At 37.2% G+C, this 17,590-nt stretch overlaps 2 protein-coding genes across 4 annotated transcripts; one reads left to right on the forward strand and one right to left on the reverse strand.

Annotated features, from left to right (window-relative positions):
- Positions 1–179: 179 nt before the first annotated feature.
- LOC131322556 (uncharacterized) lies at positions 180–10,494 on the forward strand. 3 transcript variants are annotated; one of them, XM_058353918.1, is made up of 12 exons: positions 180–447; positions 724–834; positions 3,581–3,652; positions 4,213–4,266; positions 4,455–4,600; positions 4,697–4,847; positions 4,935–5,072; positions 5,615–5,686; positions 5,769–5,842; positions 5,954–6,095; positions 7,476–7,554; positions 10,208–10,494. In XM_058353918.1, the coding sequence occupies exons 1-12, from the start codon at positions 298–300 to the stop codon at positions 10,303–10,305; spliced, it is 1,287 nt and encodes a 428-aa protein (XP_058209901.1). In that variant the 5' UTR covers positions 180–297; the 3' UTR covers positions 10,306–10,494. The 3 variants fall into 3 exon arrangements, with proteins under 3 accessions (XP_058209901.1, XP_058209913.1, XP_058209907.1); XM_058353930.1 differs by having other exon boundaries at positions 201–447; positions 10,193–10,494; XM_058353924.1 differs by lacking the exon at positions 10,208–10,494 and adding an exon at positions 8,228–9,939 and having other exon boundaries at positions 201–447.
- A 2,294-nt stretch (positions 10,495–12,788) lies between these two features.
- On the reverse strand, positions 12,789–17,461 carry LOC131336612 (LOB domain-containing protein 19-like). Its single transcript, XM_058372522.1, has 2 exons — positions 17,124–17,461; positions 12,789–13,338 (listed from the first exon to the last, which is right to left on the reverse strand). The coding sequence occupies exons 1-2, from the start codon at positions 17,430–17,432 to the stop codon at positions 13,045–13,047; spliced, it is 603 nt and encodes a 200-aa protein (XP_058228505.1). The 5' UTR covers positions 17,433–17,461; the 3' UTR covers positions 12,789–13,044.
- Positions 17,462–17,590: the final 129 nt, after the last annotated feature.

The raw sequence follows: 17,590 nt of genomic DNA on the forward strand, positions 1-17,590 counted from the left end.
GAAAATGCATGTTCGGCAGTTGTTTACCGAAAGTTGAACATATTTTCGACATGTAGTTACCGAAATATAATTTTGTTTTCAACAGCAATTTACTAAAATGTTGTTTATGATTTTCAACAACCATTTATCGAAATGTAATAAGTTACAGGAGAAAATAAAGGGCTGCGAATAGTGGCGCCTTTTTTGGGATCCGACCCTCTCATAGTTCAGTAATGAAAATCATCTCTTTCTCTCTCTCCCTCCTTCATAGTTAGGGCTTCCAATTGCCAACCAACATAGCAGTCACACAGAACTACAATGGTCAGCGAACAACAATCGGAGTCACTGATGTCGCTTCTTAACGCCGGCGAACATCGCCCGTTGGATGAAATCGTTTCCGATTTCAACTCCAAGTTTCCTGGCCTCCTCCGTTTCGTTCTCTGCTCTTCCCTCTCCCTTCTCTTGGAGGTAACTCCCTCCCTCCCCCCTCTCTCTCTCTCTCTCTCTCTCTCTCTCTCTCATATAAGTAGTATGCCTGTGCGTGTGTGTTCTTGTAAATTTCTATATTTTTGTGAGAATTTCTTTCGGAATAGAGAATTCGTAATTTCGATTACTCACTCCGTTGCGGATATAGTCGTAAAAATGATCACCTAGTTGTCTCTTATTCTTTGCGTTTTCCATTTTTTGTTCTTGTTGGAACTCTATTTTGCTTTGCGATTGTTTACGAGGTTTACTTTGTTGCAGAACAAAAAGATGCTTAGACCGACGCAGCGTTTGGTTGCACTTGCGATTCTTCACCAGAATTATTCCTCTCAGAAGCCTTCTTCGAATCCATTCATTTCTTTACTTGTAAATGTAAGTATACTAGCTATGCAGGATGTGCTGACACTCAGTTGCAACTCGTGCAAAAAAAACTGCTTGTTTTGTTTTTGTGTTTCTATTGTTTCATATCTTGGATAACTCCATAATAGGGTACGTAATTTCTTTCATATAAATTATGTATTTGTCTATCAGTGCTTAATTGTGTAGCTAATTTGAATGCTGTAATTATGAAAGCTATTACTTGAAATTCAGCTTCTGTGTTTGGAACTTTGGATGAGAATTGTATCTGAATGCAGCTGTTAGTTAAGCAAGCGCACTTTCAGGTGGTGACTTTTTTTGTATCGATTGTGGGAAGCAGTACATTAGAACTACTAAAAAAAAAGCCAGTCTTTTTGGGTCTTTTTCTTATATGATTTTTTGTCAACTTTGGTATGTGTTTTATACTTTTCTGATTCCTTTGATTGACACAAAAAATATGATGCACAAGTTTGACCCGAATCTCGTAAAAATTAATAGAAAACAACCAAAAAGACCGTGCCAAAAAGCCACTATAAAGTTAGCCCAAACTCACCCTAAGTTTCTAGCTTTAGTTTTATTAATCCCAGAATAACTGTGTCTCATTCCTCACTCCTGTTGCCCATCAATAGTTTGGTGTAACCTCTTTCCATCTCTTGAACTTTAATATCTCTAATACTTTTTCTTTTCAATACTTATTTCCTTTCTTTCCAAACCTTAACTGAAAATCAAAGTCTTTTCAGATCAATTTTCATCATCAACAACAACAATACCAACAGAACCCACGTAGTCCCAAATCATTGGGGGTATGGGTGGGGGAGGATTGGAGACAGACCTAGGCAATATGCACAAAGTGGATTGGAGACAGATCTATCAATTTTCATCATCCGAATGCTAAAAATTAAGATACAGTCCTAGAGTTCTTACTCATCTTTAATTGTTTCATTTCCTTGCAAAAAATTTAAAGTTGGCACATCCACCAAATGGGCAATATTGACATTCAAAACTATCAAAAATCCAAAACCTAGAAATTGGAGTGGTTTTGTCCAACCCCCCTAATTTGTCATTTCCGATACTAAGTAATTACATAACTTTGCTCAAGAAATAAGACTAACTTTGACGACTTTAGCCAAAGAAAGGCCTTATCCCGTGTGTACTTAATCTTTTAGGCATCCATAATTACAAATTATCCTAGCTAAATGACGTTTGGCGCACTCATCACGAACGTCCTACACCTAGAACCTTGGGGAAAATTTTCATTATTCAATGTTACAGTGTGCCAATTGGAAATTCTAATAAGATTGGTACTACTGTAGTAGCTTAATTGTCGCATTTGATTTGGACTTCCCCTTGAAAAAATTGTGGTGGTGAAATCCACCTTATAGGTTAACTAGGTTTTGTGCCATGCCCCCGTCCTTTTATCCTCTCTCCACAACTACCTAATATTTTTTTCGCTTTTATTTAATTGTGAAACATCTCACTTGATGTTGCTTATATACATGTAAATGTATGTGTATTTTCTTTCAAAGTGTTCTTTTTCGCACTATTAGATGATCAAGTTACAATTCAGTTTAGTTAGCCAATGTACTCTTGTATTGTATTTTTTTCCCCTTTATCTCTCTTATGGTGCAAAATGGGTCTTTTGCATGGAGTCATAATTTGGAAGAGGGTATCTGATGATAACCCATTTGCACCTGCCTAGCATGAGGAGGTGGCATTGATCCATAGATCAACCTAGTCAAGGCGTATAGATGCGTACAGTCTTGATTTGTATTTATTTGTTGATGCATGTGTTATCTTCTGCTGACAGTCATTGTTCACTCTATCTTGTTCCAATCTCAAGGAACCCCACAGATTGATTTTCATTTTGCATCATCTTTCACCCATTTGATATGGTGAATTTGGTCCCAAAATGGCCCCAGTTGCAGCTTTTTACTGCTTTGGAAAAATTTACGTTCCCAATTTGTCCAGAACTATAGTACTTTGGACCAAATCAACCCTGTATTTGAAATTACAGTTTTAAATTCATCATTTTTAATAGGTCTCACTTGAAAAATACAACAAATTTACAAATCTCAAGCTCATATAATCTGTACTTGTCAAATTTGAATTGTATTCATTTGCAAATACATGCTCGTGAAGGCAGGTATTGAATTAGACATCCAAGGTAAGGCCAGACCATTTGGAAGGTTAAATAAGAATTGAAATCTTCTGGGAACAAATTAGAAATGGTGTCAAATGGAGTCAAACTGTGTGGAAATCATTTGAGATGGTATGGTCATATGCATCAACCAACATACATGCTTGTAACAAGGAGTGATATGGTGATGTGGAGGATGGCAAAAGAAACAGAGGAAGGTAAAGGAAACTTGGGTTAAGCTGTTAAGGTGCCGCAAAAAGAACACAAGGGTGGTCAAGGATTGACTTCAAATAAAATTAATTGGAGGAGGTGGATCCTTTTGAGCCTTTTTAAGCTTAGTTGAGTTTTGTAGAACATAATATTAGACAGTTCTCTGATTCACTGAATCGTTTATTCTTGTTGTTTCATTTGATAGTGTTAAAAGATAAGAGACACTTCTCTTATTGACAGTTTTGCACAACTTGATTATATAATTGCTACTTCTCTCTGGATGTGAATGTACCTTCTTTTCTTCTTTTTTTAATCTTTATGTCCAAAATTTGACTAATCTGATATAATGACATTCTCTTTTCTTGTCTTTTGTTGTTTTGGGTGTTCTTTTTGCCTCAAACTTCTGTTTTTCAGGCTGCTTGTGATGAGGAAGCTGAAATTTGTGAAAGGGCATTTATTATTCAACTTTTGGGCTCCAACAATTCTGTCAGTATCAGAGATCTCCTCTCTTTTTCTTTTTTTGTCCATGGGTGTTATTGTGGCTGATTTTTCTTATTGTTTTGTGGACTTCACTAGTTCCTATGCTCTGTGCAGTCAGCAACTACTGACCATGTTTTCCCATTTGGAATCAACTGCAGTTTTCTTTAAGTAGATCGAACTTATTACAATTGCATGAATTTTGTCTAACTAATACGTTTCTGGGTTTAATTTTGACACTTATTGTGTGATAGGGGATGTTAAAAGAGTTTGGGTGCATCTCATATGGCACAAATACTCCACTTATCTGTGGATACATCTGTTACAAGAGTCAAGAGTTAGATTAAGATTGTTTTATATCGTATATTGATCTGTTCGAGAATCCCTCTTCCTCAATTGTTTGTAAAGCAGATGCTTATTCTGGTTCAATTCAAATCAAGCACTGAAACCCTTTCTAGTTTGGATTAGTTTGATTTGTGTTTTTTTTTTTTCTCTAAATTTTGCCATCTCTTCTTTCCCATGAATTTACTGAAGCTTTTCTATTTGGTTATTTATGTTTTTTTCTGTAGGTTCTCAAACTGTCTGCTGCAGATTTCATCAAAAGTTTTGATCCATCATCACTCGTGAGTTTTGTATCAATTAGTATCCCCATCAGCATGCAAGAACTATACTTCTGCTTTACAAATCAGCATCGTGCTTATGTTAATAATTGGCCAGCTTACTAATAAACTTAGGATTTACATCAGTTCCTCACGTGCCTTCTGTATGTGCCCTCTGATTGATATTTGATACTTTTTGGTTTCATTTTCAGGCTCTCCCACAGCGTGAGCAGTTGCAGAAGCAGTATTGTAATATAGCTCATCCAGAATCATTTAATTGCTTATTCAAGAATGCTTGCGTGAAAAATGTTGTACCAGACCCTGATCTTCCCCCCGGTTGTGACCAAAATTCACAAGAGTATGACTCTTGGCCATGAAGTACAAATTGAGGCATTTTTTTTTATTTGGTATCTTCCCTGTTGTTTAATGATGCTGAATTTGGGACAATTTTCAGATTTGAACTGCAGCCTGGAGTTAAACCTAAAATTGGGTCTGGAGACAGAGATCAAATGATCACAGGATTATTGCAGAATTTGTCTCTGGAAGGTCTAGGTCCTCGGTGGATCAGGCCTCTTCCCCCAAGGCTCCCAATACAGGAGGGAGAGGTAAGAAGTGTTTAAAGGGATACTTGTTCACTTAATCTTTGCAATTTATTCATTTGAGAAGACTCAATCATGTCAAGTTACTTGCAGCTTGTGTGGCTTAACCCCGCCAATAAGCATGAGCTTTTATGGGACTACGGAATGTGTGCCGATACCAGCAGAGGGGCTGCAGTTAGAGATCTAATTACAAAAGCTTTGAAGGGGCCACTTGGCCCTGCTCAACAAGAGGTTCTCTCTCTCTCTCTCTCTCTGAATTTGCATGAATTATGTGATAAATCAGTTCTAGTATTTGACTACATAGAGTATGCCCCAAATAATTAATTATCTTATTGATTTTGAGTGTAAGTATAGACTTCAATTCTATTGTGAGAACCGACTTCCTTATTTTGCCCATAGTATTCAGGTTCAGGTTTAGTTCATGGACCTTCAGCAGATCTTGGATCTCCTTAGCTGGTTTAGGAAATTCCAGTGGTCCCCGTCCCCAACGAGCACAAAATTAGTCATTAGAGCTTGAAAGAAACCAAATAAGGATGTAAAGTTATCAAATGCTGCAAAGATATATGACCATAGTTTACAGTATGTGGCCATTCTTGGGAAACGAACAATGAGTTTATTAGTTTCAGTACTTCTTAGTTGGTCTGTTGGATTGCATTATTTTTGGTTGTAGACCAATCCAAAAACAGGCAGACTGAATCATTCATCGCTTTTTATATTTTGATGTACCAACCCTTTAGTTACTGAAGTGTGCAAACTTGTCTCTTATTCCCCAGCAAGTCCTGGTTGAGTTGACAAATGACCCCAAGCTTGTTTATCATTGTGGATTGACACCAAGAAAGCTTCCGGTAGGTTATTCTATAGAATTGTGGTTGTTTTATCATGCATTGGTTTTGCTTGACCGCCAAAGGCCTTCAATATTTCTATCAGGAACTTGTGGAGAACAATCCCCTTATTGCAGTTGAGGTGCTCATTAAGTTGATGAATTCACCTGAAATTTCAGAGTATGTTCTTGATGATTTCATTATATTTTGCCTTGTTCCGACTAGAAGGGATTTCAAATCTTGACATTGAATTTTCCTGTTTTTCACCTTTTAAATTCCTTTGTTTGGCAGATACTTCACTGTTCTTGTGAATATGGATATGAGTCTACATTCAATGGAAGTTGTGAATAGGCTTACCACAGCTGTTGAGCTTCCTACAGAGTTTGTGCACTTGTACATAACAAATTGCATATCATCCTGCGAGAACATCAAGGTCCGTCCTTTAACATCGTGGTCATAGTTTATTCTCTCTTATTGTATCTGTTCCACGGTTATATGAATTGTTTGGTTGATTCGATTGGGATACTGGGTTTGGGATGCAGGTCTTTACTAATAGGTCTCCCCAGTTATGTTTGGTTGTTTTTGCCTAACAATTTTGTTGTCCATTTTTTTTTATTAACATAAGTAGTGCAGGCTCGTAAACGATATAGTAGTTGTTTAAGGTGGAAATAGTGAGCTGGAACATGTGAAAAGTGTGAGAAATGCGGGAAATGGTTATTGAAAGTTCTCAACATTTCAGCATTATTTTCTACTCCAGAACCGCCCAATGTGTGGTTGCTAGCATGATTGTTCTTATCATCCTAATGAATTGTGGAAAGGTAGGTTGACCTTTTCTACTGTCTGGTAGGGTTGGGGCTTGGTCGGATGAAAACCGTATTCAACTATTATTATTCAGTTTCGACCTTTTCTATCAATATTTGCCAGTTCCAATGTTTACTTTCATGATAATTATTGTCAAGCATTTGCTCAAATTACACTTTTGGAATAAGTTACTAGCCTGATTATCTATCTGTAATTCTAGCACTTGCTGAACCTGTGTTTTCCTTATTCTCTCCACCTAAAAGCTGATGAAAAAAAGTGCATGCGATGATCAGGATTTTGTTGGTAGTTCTTTTTGGCCTGACTAGAAGGCAAATTTCTTTCACATCGCTAATGGGACAGTGTGGGCCATAAAGCATATGTAAGGAACAGAATTATCCGGCATGACTTTATTCATGTCTCAAACTCATATCCTTTCCAAAGAAAATCTATTTCATCCGTCTGCTGGTCAAGATATGTACTTACCTATCTAGTTTTGTCCCTAAAGTGCATTAATTAATTATTATCTTTGCACACGGTTATGTGAATTTGTATTTCGACTATTAATGCTTCTAAGTAAATAGTACATATCTTGGTCATTGTCAGCAGTTAAAAGCCTCTAGGTTTTAGCAATTGCAAATTTTCTTCACTAACAATCGATGTTAGATGTGCCTAACAATGTTAGATGTTACAGTGAGCATGTAACAAACAATGTTACATGTTCACTGTACTGAAACATACTTGAATAGTTGTATCCATGTTATCAATAGTTTTTTGACTGCAACTTCAAAGGGTCAGGAAAGGTAATAGTCAGTCATTTTAACCCATTTTAGCACGAGGTAAAAAGGTTTGCTTTCCCTAGCATGTGAAATAAGGAAATCTATATTATTACGTGAATGATCTCTCGTTAGTTGAACTTTTTTGAATCAACTGTGGGAGTTGTAAAGTTTGTTCACGTTAGCAAACTCTGTGAGGTTTGCAAATGATTATGTGGATCCCTTTTCCCTAATTGCAGGATAAATATATGCAGAACAGACTTGTGAGGCTTGTCTGTGTTTTCTTACAGAGCCTAATCAGAAACAATATTATCAATGGTACGCTTTCTCAATGCAGTTAACTTTTGTTTTCGAAGCCATTAAAGCTCTGTATTAAGTAAAAAATGGACAAAAAAATGTTCTTATTAGGTGCCTACTGACTAATGACTATGTCCTTCAAATAAAGGGCACAGATGTATAGGCATTCCATTCTGAACTGCAGTATCTTACATATTTTATCTATGATTCAGCTTCACATTGGAAATCTTGGAAAACTTAATGGAAGGTGGTTCAGTTCTATTCTATTTAAAACACAGAATAAAAGGAAAACCATCAGCTCAAAAGAAAATAGAATAAAAAAAACTTTGTACTTTTGTGTAAGTGTCAAATAAGATATTGAGGGTATAGAACAATTGCATATGGTGAGCATGTTTTCCACACGGATTTTCATTGTTTATAATTGAACTTCTCTAGAAAAGGACAGAACCAAAGACCTATGATTATGCTGAAAGTACTTTAGGAAATGGGTTTGTCAACTATCTCAGAAGTCAGAAGGTTCTTAACTAGTAGAGAAGGTTTTTGTACACGTATCTATTTTTGTGAACATGGAAATGCAAGGTAATGAGCACAGATTTGAATTGGGTCTCTTGGACTGCCCCTTTATGCCTTTCGGCTTTGATTGGGGGGCATGGTTCCATTCCATAACGTCCCTTTAGTTCTTCGGTTTTTGAAGGTATAAGGGGCTGCTGTTTCAGCGGTAAAACTTTTTTAGAGCAGCTACTTTGTGCATATATTGCCAAAGGTTAGGTTTGTCTCCAGTCCTACCCCGCCATACCTCCATTGATTGGACTGTTATTGTTGTATTTTTCGTATGGTCGTGCAACATTCTTTTGACAATTTCTGGAAGCACAATCCGCAGCCATTTTATTTTACAGATTGGTTGCTCATGCTACTTTTCCTTGTACAATTCCAGCTTTTTATTGTTATCATTTCCTTGCTGAAGCTACTATGATTCTGTTACGCATTTGTAATTTTTAATCATTGAGTTGGATGCTTATACTCTACAAACTTTTTGTTGAAGATTGAAAGTACGATTATTTGCTTGGGGTTTTGTTAATTTCCCTTCTCTGAGTCTGGGCTGGATAGTAGGAAGAAATGGGTATGTGCGCGCGCGCGCACACACACACAGAGATGGAGTTCTCTGTTGTACACTGACCAGGGATGGAGCGCGTTGATTGTACAGGGGTCAACTGACTCCACTCGCATTGAAATGTTGCCGGAGTTAATATTTTTTTTCGAACCTCCTTGTACTATTTTGACCCCAGTATCCAAAATATCTGGCCCTGTCACCAGGGGAAAGGAAAGCCTGCCATAGAGCAATCAACTAGAAGTAGAAGATTGATGGCTTGAGGGAACCTGGCCTCTCGGGAAACATCACCCGATGCCTTGCTACAGAGAGAGCATATCACCAAGGGGCAAGGGGACATCCTAGCCTGGTAAACTTGACATTCGTATTTAGACCTGCTCACTCCAATTCTTTTATGAGCAATGACACGAAATTCCTGCGACTACTCCTACAATTGGGGTATGACAAGCAGGCGCAGCGTGCCCCAGGGGTTGAGAAAATCGTCCATGATCTTTGACTATCTGCTATTGAGCATTGCGGGCTTAGAACTGGCTCCTCGAATATATACTTGCCTTAGTAGAGAAAATATATATACCTTACAAGATCTTATAATAGCAAGACAAACGTAGGAGCTTGTGGAGAGCCTTAATTTTGTCAGTGAGCTCCGTGCTGATGGCAACAGTTGGAATGAGAACCTGCTTTTAGAATGCTTCCTGGTTTTTTTAGTTCATAATTGCATTATCCATGGCCCAATTTCCCATCCTTCTATGGGTGACCATTTGGTGTGAATGAGAATTCCTTCTGGTCGTGTATCTACCACAACCTGCATATGAGGTGGCAAGTGAAGGTATGGGTGGATATTATAATGAAGAAGGGACCACCCTTTGTGCTTGAACCCGCCGTGCCCTTTGGTTGGATATGTTTAAAGCTTTGTTCCTGACCTCCTCCTCCAGCTTACATTCAAGACTCCTATAATTATTATTGTTTATGTAACAGAGATATGATAAATATCTCTCTATCTTATACTTAGGAGACGAACAAGGAAGCTATAAGTCTTGTACATAGAAAATGAGACTCAATCTTTTTACTGCGAATTTATAAGTTGTTTCTTTCACTCGGCCCAACTCCTGCGCAATAATACTTCCAGACGAGTTAAAGTCTACGGATCTTATTCAATTTATACAGATGATGTTCAGGTTCGATGAACTTCTTGATTTAAAAAAAAAAGAAAACATATGCTTGCATATTCGTCCATACTTTCAATATCTCCTTTTGATTCATTTTTATCATTTTTGGCATAAATGCCTCCCCCGGGGCCCGGGCTATATCTCACAGGAATCCCAATATTTCCTTTTGATTCATATGGTTATTTTGGAGAGACGCGAAAGCGAAAGCCTATGGGGTCGCTTCTGTAACTGGATAATTAGCACTGAAAACTGTCATGGTGGAAGAATATGGGATACTTGATCCAAAATAACTATTGATTCCTTTGATAGTTTGTCTTGAGCTCATATTTACATGATTTTTGATGCAAAGTTTGGAAGGAATTTGTGGTATAGCTGATTTTTTAAGAAATCTGATGTGCAGTTAAAGATCTGTTCATTGAAGTCCAGGCCTTCTGCATTGAGTTCTCGCGGATTAGAGAAGCAGCTGGACTGTTTCGTCTTCTTAAAACCCTGGAGTGATTGATCTTATCATTTCTGTTAATCTAACCAATTGCCCTTTTCTTTGTTCCCCCCCTTGTATTGTAGATTAGCGGGTACGTAAAAAGGAGTTTGTACTTCCATTTTTCGGCAATTCTGTCCCCCTTTGGACCGTGTAAAAACTATACAAGAACTTCTGCGCAAATGTATCATTGAAACATCTGCCAGCCACGAATTTCTACTTCCCAGATTTTGTCATTGCCTTTGTTGTGTGTTTCGGCATATATTTGTAGCTCATATTCTCTCTTTCTGAGGTGTACATGCAACCGCGGTCGGTGAAATTGCGACATCTGTTTATTTCAATGTGTTCTCAGAAATGTATTCGGAGTTGAATGAAAATTATGCTTTGTGTGCCATAATTTTAGTTTGAGTGGTGAGAGAACCTTAGATAGAGAAGCAAACCTGGATTTTGGCTAAAATGGCTACCCAAACACCAAAAAAGCATGGTCCAGCTGAATCACCTCAAACTCGCCAATTTGGCGGGTAGCTACGGTCTAGCGAGTTACTGTGGCACTTGGTAGAAGGTGATAACACGGTTTCTTCTTCCGTGTGTGTGTGAGATCGAATTGGAAAATGGGCAATGCTATATTGATAATGCCTAGGCTATTCGGAAGTTCATAAATTTGGTGGCTAGCTAAAGTAGATATTGGCATATATTCTTGGTATTTTGGTTACGAACGGCCAGAGATGCTCTTATATAGTTATATGTATCTATTGTGAAAGGAAAGCAAGGTGAAAGTGTAGGAGGATGGGAGTTGTGACAAATTCTCTTTTTTTTTGACAAAGGAGAAAAAAATTTAATCTGAAGGGCGAAAATGCCTATGCACCAGAGAGCACAGAGCTCCATGTGAAGTTGTATGAATAGCTTTATCTAAAGTTCTATGCAAAATTGCGCTTGTCACGTTTATATTTAGCTCTACAAGCAGTTTTTTAAGGGAACTGATAATGCCACGACTGATTTTGACTTTGCCACGACAATTCACTTTCTTTGACAATTTTGCCATTCTAGTGTAAGTCATTGTTCCTCACATTTTCTCTTTTCTAGTTTTTTGCTTCTCATTTACAGAGCAAAATATCCCCTACCAATCTCTTTCACAAATCCCACGATCCATTTGTTCCTGATCAGAAAACCACTCCCTGCGTTCCCTCCCTCCTCCTCTTTTCCTTGGTGCATGCAATCACAAATCTGATCCACCACTATCCCGTTCGTCAATCTTGAAAACTTGCCCGAATTCTCTAGGTATATACCTCGCGGAAATTAAATCGCCAAAATCCACTTCCTCTTGTAAAACTACCGGTTGCTTTGATGTTGGATCAACCTTATTTGATACTCATATCCTTTGATACTAACATTTCGAAATGACCCGATAATCCAAATTTTGTGGGGAAAAAATCGTACCCATTGGTGGAAGTCACCGATTTGATTTTGATTTCGAAACTCGGAATGATGACCTTGTTCGTGATTCAATTGTGGGGAAAAAAATCAGTGGAACAAAACTCACTGTTCAATTTTATTTTTTGTTTCAAGGCTTCAAGCAATATGGACTGTAAATTGAAATGGAGGCAGGGCTGAGGAGAGGTGGATTTGTGGTGGTCGGCTGGAGGAAGGATGACCAGGGTTCGAATTGGTGAAACTCCAAAAATATGCATGCTAACTGTGATCTGGGTGAACTGCCATGCTAGTTTAAGTGGACTTGAGACCTTACAAAATTAATAGGTGGACTTGTGGGCTTATGAAGTTCATATAATAGACCTAAGACTAATTTTTTTATTTCAACCGGTAGATGTTGAATTTTTTTATTATATATTTTCCAAAAAAAGGAATTGATGCGACTCTATGGGACAAAAAGTTGTGGAGTCCATTGGGCGCACATACACTACGTGGCCTTATCCTATCCTATTAGTTAAAGAGATCAGTTAGTTATCTTTTTATCATTTTGAAGCTACCATGCATATACCATGTGGAACCATGCAATTAATCAACTAAGGGGGTGGGACCTATTTTATTTTCTAAGTTGGACCATTTCAAAACACTGCATATGTTTGATGTAGTGACCGAATATAGCACACTATGAAGTTGCACATTCCAATATCAAAGCACTAAATTACCAAAGTCTTGATACATATTTTTAGCACACACATTTTAGGAAAGCCATTGCAGATGATCTTAACACCTCTGTGATACGCCACAACTAACCGTAAATTTGGAGTACGGCAATTTCATACACAATTCTAAGGAATTTAGCAGTAAGTTAGTAGGAGTAATATTTTCCCGTTGGGATGTGAATCATTTATACTCCTATATATCTACTTCTTCCAGTTGTGTATGACTGCATATATATGATTCAAAAGTAGCAGCTTTTGAAAGAAATTAGCAAATTCTGTGGGGGATGGGCCGACCGGATGCTTACTGGTGGGCTCACCAGCCCAAAAAACTGCAGAGACTACATAAGCTTGGGCTCGGTGGATTTTCCATAGCCTGTGACAGGCCCATTATATCTAGAATACTGGACATCATGTTTATTAGAATGGAAAAGTGGATGAAATCAGGGTACGCATCAAGCAAAAATACAATTAAAAAATGTTGGAGGCAGCAAAATGTACGCAAGAGCCGAAGTGCGTTTGATTCAAAATTTCATGTCAATACCAGATGAAAGTAATGGTGCCCACAAAATGGCACGAGCCAAGCGCGAGTCTAGTTTTGCAAGAACCTCACATATCTCATTGAAATTTTACACCTGGCAAGTACTTAGACACAAATTCACGAGCTAGTGCTTGAACATTGCCATCCTCGATGATTTCCTGATTCAGAGCATCGCACAAACTTACCAGCTCCACTGGCGTTGATGAATCAAATTGCATTGATGTGTTAGAATTCAATGCCATGAGATGCGACGATTGAAGATTCGCCGTTGAAGGAGTTTGTGCAGGTTGATCAGGAGGTGGTAGAGGGAGACACTGCAAAGAAGAGAGTCTAGCTTGAATGTATGCTAACTCTGCTTGCAAATTTACTACCTGCACGAACAAATTAAAACACTTTTCAATTGGTATAGTCTCCAAATGTTAAGCTATGAATGAGGGGAAAAAAAAGAAGAGATTTAAAGAGGACTTGCAAGTGATATATATATATATATATATATATATATATATATATATATATATATATATATATATATATCAATTGAGAAGTGTTTTAATTTGTTCAATTTAGAAAGTTTGTGTTATGGCCTCGTATATCTATAATCTATATGCACGTATTATTATGTCTATCTTAATCACACAATGCTGAAAGTGTGTATTAATCTCACTTTGTATTAATCAATCAATCTAGCTAAGATTCAAAGTTTATCTTGTCCAAGTCCAGTCAACCTTTTGCTCATCTTTTTCTTGGTACATTAGATAGGGTTATATGAATATATACATTGATTAAGATTTACCCAAGTATTAAGCAGGTAATGGTACGTATCTAACCTATTTTTATGTATGACAGAGAGCCGTTTGGGTGTTCATACGAGATCATGTACTTCCGCTTCTCTTTGTTTTTTTTTTTGTCAATCGATAGGAAAGATCATTACATTATGTATGTATATGAATTACAAAGTACGTACAAATCATAAGACACTACATCAATTGTGTGAGAGAGTCCACGAGATAACGAAACCCAACAATTAAACCACTATAAACAGAGGCGGCTCCAGGATTTCGGTTCAATGGTGACAAAATCGTGCTCAAATTTTTTGCAATGCAAAATTCAATCTTAAATGCAGATTTTTATTTGATTAAAAATAAATTGAGCTTGATTAATTTTGTTTCGTTGTCATATGCTATCTATTTACTCACAAGTTTAAGTAGATTTTCTCTTATATTGGCTATGCGCCAATAACCCCACTACAACAATAACAAACAAAAGTGATCAAAATATATTTAAAAATAAAAAAATCTTAGTGTGTGTGTGTGTGTGTGTTTTTTTTTTTATTATCCCAATTGGTTCACTAGAACTCCGGCCCGCAAATACTAGTAAAGCCTCATGCTTACGTTAGATGATTGGAGCGCAGATTTAGATGTATTCATCATAAAAATAAGAAGTAAAAAGATACATATTTATTACTCACGTGAAAAAAGAATACTACTCAACCTGTTACTTTTGTTGTTTTTTTTCTACATCGCTGTAAGTTTTAGATTATTAAACAATCAAACTTATTTAGGCTAGGCAATAATATTTTGTGTTCGAATTTAGTTGGACTTTCATATTTTAACCTTGCATGAGTAACTTAATACTGACAATACTAAGGACAAATTAATTTATATACAAAAAAATAAAAAATTTCAGTGCATTTTTTGAACTCGGAGGGTTTGCTTAAACCCTCTAGGCCCTTACTAGAGCCGCCCGGACTATAAACCCAACCCAACTAGCCCAACCACCCCTTCTATTTCTCTTTCAATAATTAATGCTTGGGAAAATGACAACCTAGGACGTGTTTTGATAATTAATACCGGCCAAGGACAAGCTAAGAACATTTGCTAATACTGAAAATATCCTTGACGGCCAATATTAATTATCAAAACACGTTATTGACCGTCATTTTCCCATAATGCTTTTGGTGATCATGTGTATATTTTCTATCGGGAAAATTCATTAATATTAGAATAGTTAGATTAGCATCTTATACATGTATTGATGTACACTATTGTTATAAACACCTCCCTATGTTTACGGTCACAAAGTTGCCCTGCCTATATTACCGAACAGCCCACGGAGAACTCTTGCAACATGCTCCCTCCATCTCCAATTATTGGTCCTTTTTTTTTTTTTAACATTGTAAAGAATATACAACAACCCGCACTTGTAAAATTATATTTTTTATCTTAGTACAATTATAACTATCCAAAAAGATCAATAACTGGGAATAGAGGAAGTAGTAACTAAGCAACTGCCTATATATATATATTCATTCATAATTTAAGTAATGTATATATAGTAATATACAGCAAGTGGAGTTAGCTAGAGACACCATGTACTCTCCATATTTCAATATCACTAGCTTAATTAAGGTATATATTAATGGTACTTTCATAAAACATTTCCGTTGTATATATAAATATATACATGCGCTAACTAGTTGAAGACGAGATGAGTAATTAATTAAGGTAATTAAGTGAAGCCATAAAGTCAAAACCAAACACACACACACCCCCCACCCCCCGGCCCGTTTAATATTATTCTCGAGCTTCTAAGTTTAATTAATTACTTGGTATTCCCGTCAAGCAACAAATACCCCTTAAAGTCCATGCATGCCGGCCCCGTCAAGCAACAACATGGCGGCTCTCTCTCTCTCTCTCTCTCTCTCTCTCTCTCTCTCTCTCCAGAGTGCGCATGTTAGCAGGATTTTTAGATAAAGTATTTGTTTGAAATCAAGACAAAAAAAAAGGGGCTAATGTCCAAGCGTTTTGAAGAAAATTATAATGAAAGGAAAATTTGACCATACCTGATTTCCCTAAGACCTGGATAAGTTGGCCACACACACTTCCCAGTAACACTTTTCTAACTTTACAAATTTGACTTAGGATTTAGACCTAGAAATTAAGATGAATCCAAATAGCTAGCAGGAGAAACCAGGATTCTTTTTCTTTTTTTTTTTTTGGTTATTGGGATCAAAATTTTAGTTAGAGTAACGTGGATTACATATATTATCAATGAACTAATTGAGAAATATAATTCATTCATGGCATAATTAATGAGAATCTTATACGTTTATTATATATTCTAACATCTGAATTCATGTTTTGCAAAAGACCTTAATGAATTTTGTACATATAAAAGCAATTCATGGTATATATTCTCATTTGAGATGCTAGCTACTAGGATAATTTCTCAATAAAAAAGAAGAAGCAATATTAATTCATTTACCGATTCTCCATTTGGTGGAGAGAGATAACTAATGTCGTTGAGACACATGCATCAAAGTTTATATCCATTTTTACATCTCTAGGAAACAAGTGATGGTAGGATCCACAATAATATTTAAAGGGTCCCACAATCACTTGTGAAAGAAGATATACCACTTGGATGTGTTCCTAGCTAGCATTTTTTTGTTCCTAAAATTTGAAGAGATGGTTGGGAAAATTTTACACCGAATCCGGCAATTAATGTGATGAGTATATTTAATGGGGTCAAATTTTCAAACTTAGTTTCACGTACAATTATATAAAATGGTTGACTTAACCTAAAATTCATAAGAATAGATCGCGATGGCTCTTAAGCGCTAGCTCGCGTACCACGAATGAGTACTCTAGTCCAACTGATTGTAGACAGAAACTTGTGAACTGTTTGCAAACAGCTAGAACGGCTCATTTAGTAAACAAATCGAGCTAGCTCGAACATAATTTTTACTTAGTTTAGTAAACCAGACAAACTTGGCTCATGTGTGTAGACTCAGCTTGTTTATGGAGATTTGTTTAGTACTTGAGCCAAACTCAGAGCTCTCAAATATACTAATGGAGCTTGGATATTTGGGCTTAATCTACGTCGTCTTGATCGGCTAGAGGTTACCGAATTTCAAACGAGCCGAGGTCGAACACTCTTAAGGCCAAAACCTTGACTTGGGTGGGCTTGTCTTGTTTGCACAGGCCAACTTTAGCGGCCAGGTGTGGGAGAGGTGGTCTATCTGAGTAATAGAGTTTGCATGAATTTAATTACTTCTAGTAATTACCAGCAGTAATAGTCAGTGAGTGGAGTATATAAGTAGTGGAGGAGGAGTACGTAGCTAGCTAGGATGGATAATTATTAATTTTTTAATTACCTGTTGTTGGAGAGTGAAGATGTGAGCGACACAGCCATAAACGGGGTCTCTAACCCTAGCCAGAGCCTCGTAACTGATGGAGACGACGGAGTCGAGACGCTTGTGTGCCGGAATTCTCATAAGCATCTTGGAAGCATTGCTAGCCCCAAACACCTTGTGAACGGCTGCGAAGTGAGCGGTGCCCTGCTCCGAGTCAAAATAGGGTGCAAATATACAGTCTTCCATACACCTCCGCCTCAAGAACTTGCAAGCTCCACAAGGCCCACCATGACCACCTCCATTAGTATTATTGGCTTTGCTACTACTCATCTCTCTCTTTCTCACTCTAAAAGGTTATGTTTTAACGGAGAGAGAGAGAGAGAGAGAGAGAGAGAGAGAGAGAGAGAGAGAGAGAGAGAGAGTATTTAGAGCTAGGGAGAAAGGGGAGGTGGTAATGTTGTTGCTTATTATACGGTTTAGCTAGTGAT

The sequence above is a fragment of the Rhododendron vialii genome, chromosome 1a, assembly GCF_030253575.1.
Source record: "Rhododendron vialii isolate Sample 1 chromosome 1a, ASM3025357v1".
NCBI classification, from domain to species: Eukaryota; Viridiplantae; Streptophyta; class Magnoliopsida; order Ericales; family Ericaceae; genus Rhododendron; species Rhododendron vialii.

Bases quoted from the DNA above. Each gene is read 5' to 3' on its own strand.
- LOC131336612 (XM_058372522.1), bottom strand. From the start codon at position 17,432: ATGAGTAGTAGCAAAGCCAATAATACTAATGGAGGTGGTCATGGTGGG. The intron at 13,339-17,123 runs GTAATTAAAAAA...TTGTTCGTGCAG, and splicing joins TCTTCACTCTCCAACAACAG to GTAGTAAATTTGCAAGCAGA.
- LOC131322556 (XM_058353918.1), top strand. From the start codon at position 298: ATGGTCAGCGAACAACAATCGGAGTCACTGATGTCGCTTCTTAACGCC. The intron at 448-723 runs GTAACTCCCTCC...ACTTTGTTGCAG, and splicing joins CCCTCTCCCTTCTCTTGGAG to AACAAAAAGATGCTTAGACC. The intron at 4,267-4,454 runs GTGAGTTTTGTA...TTTCATTTTCAG, and splicing joins GTTTTGATCCATCATCACTC to GCTCTCCCACAGCGTGAGCA.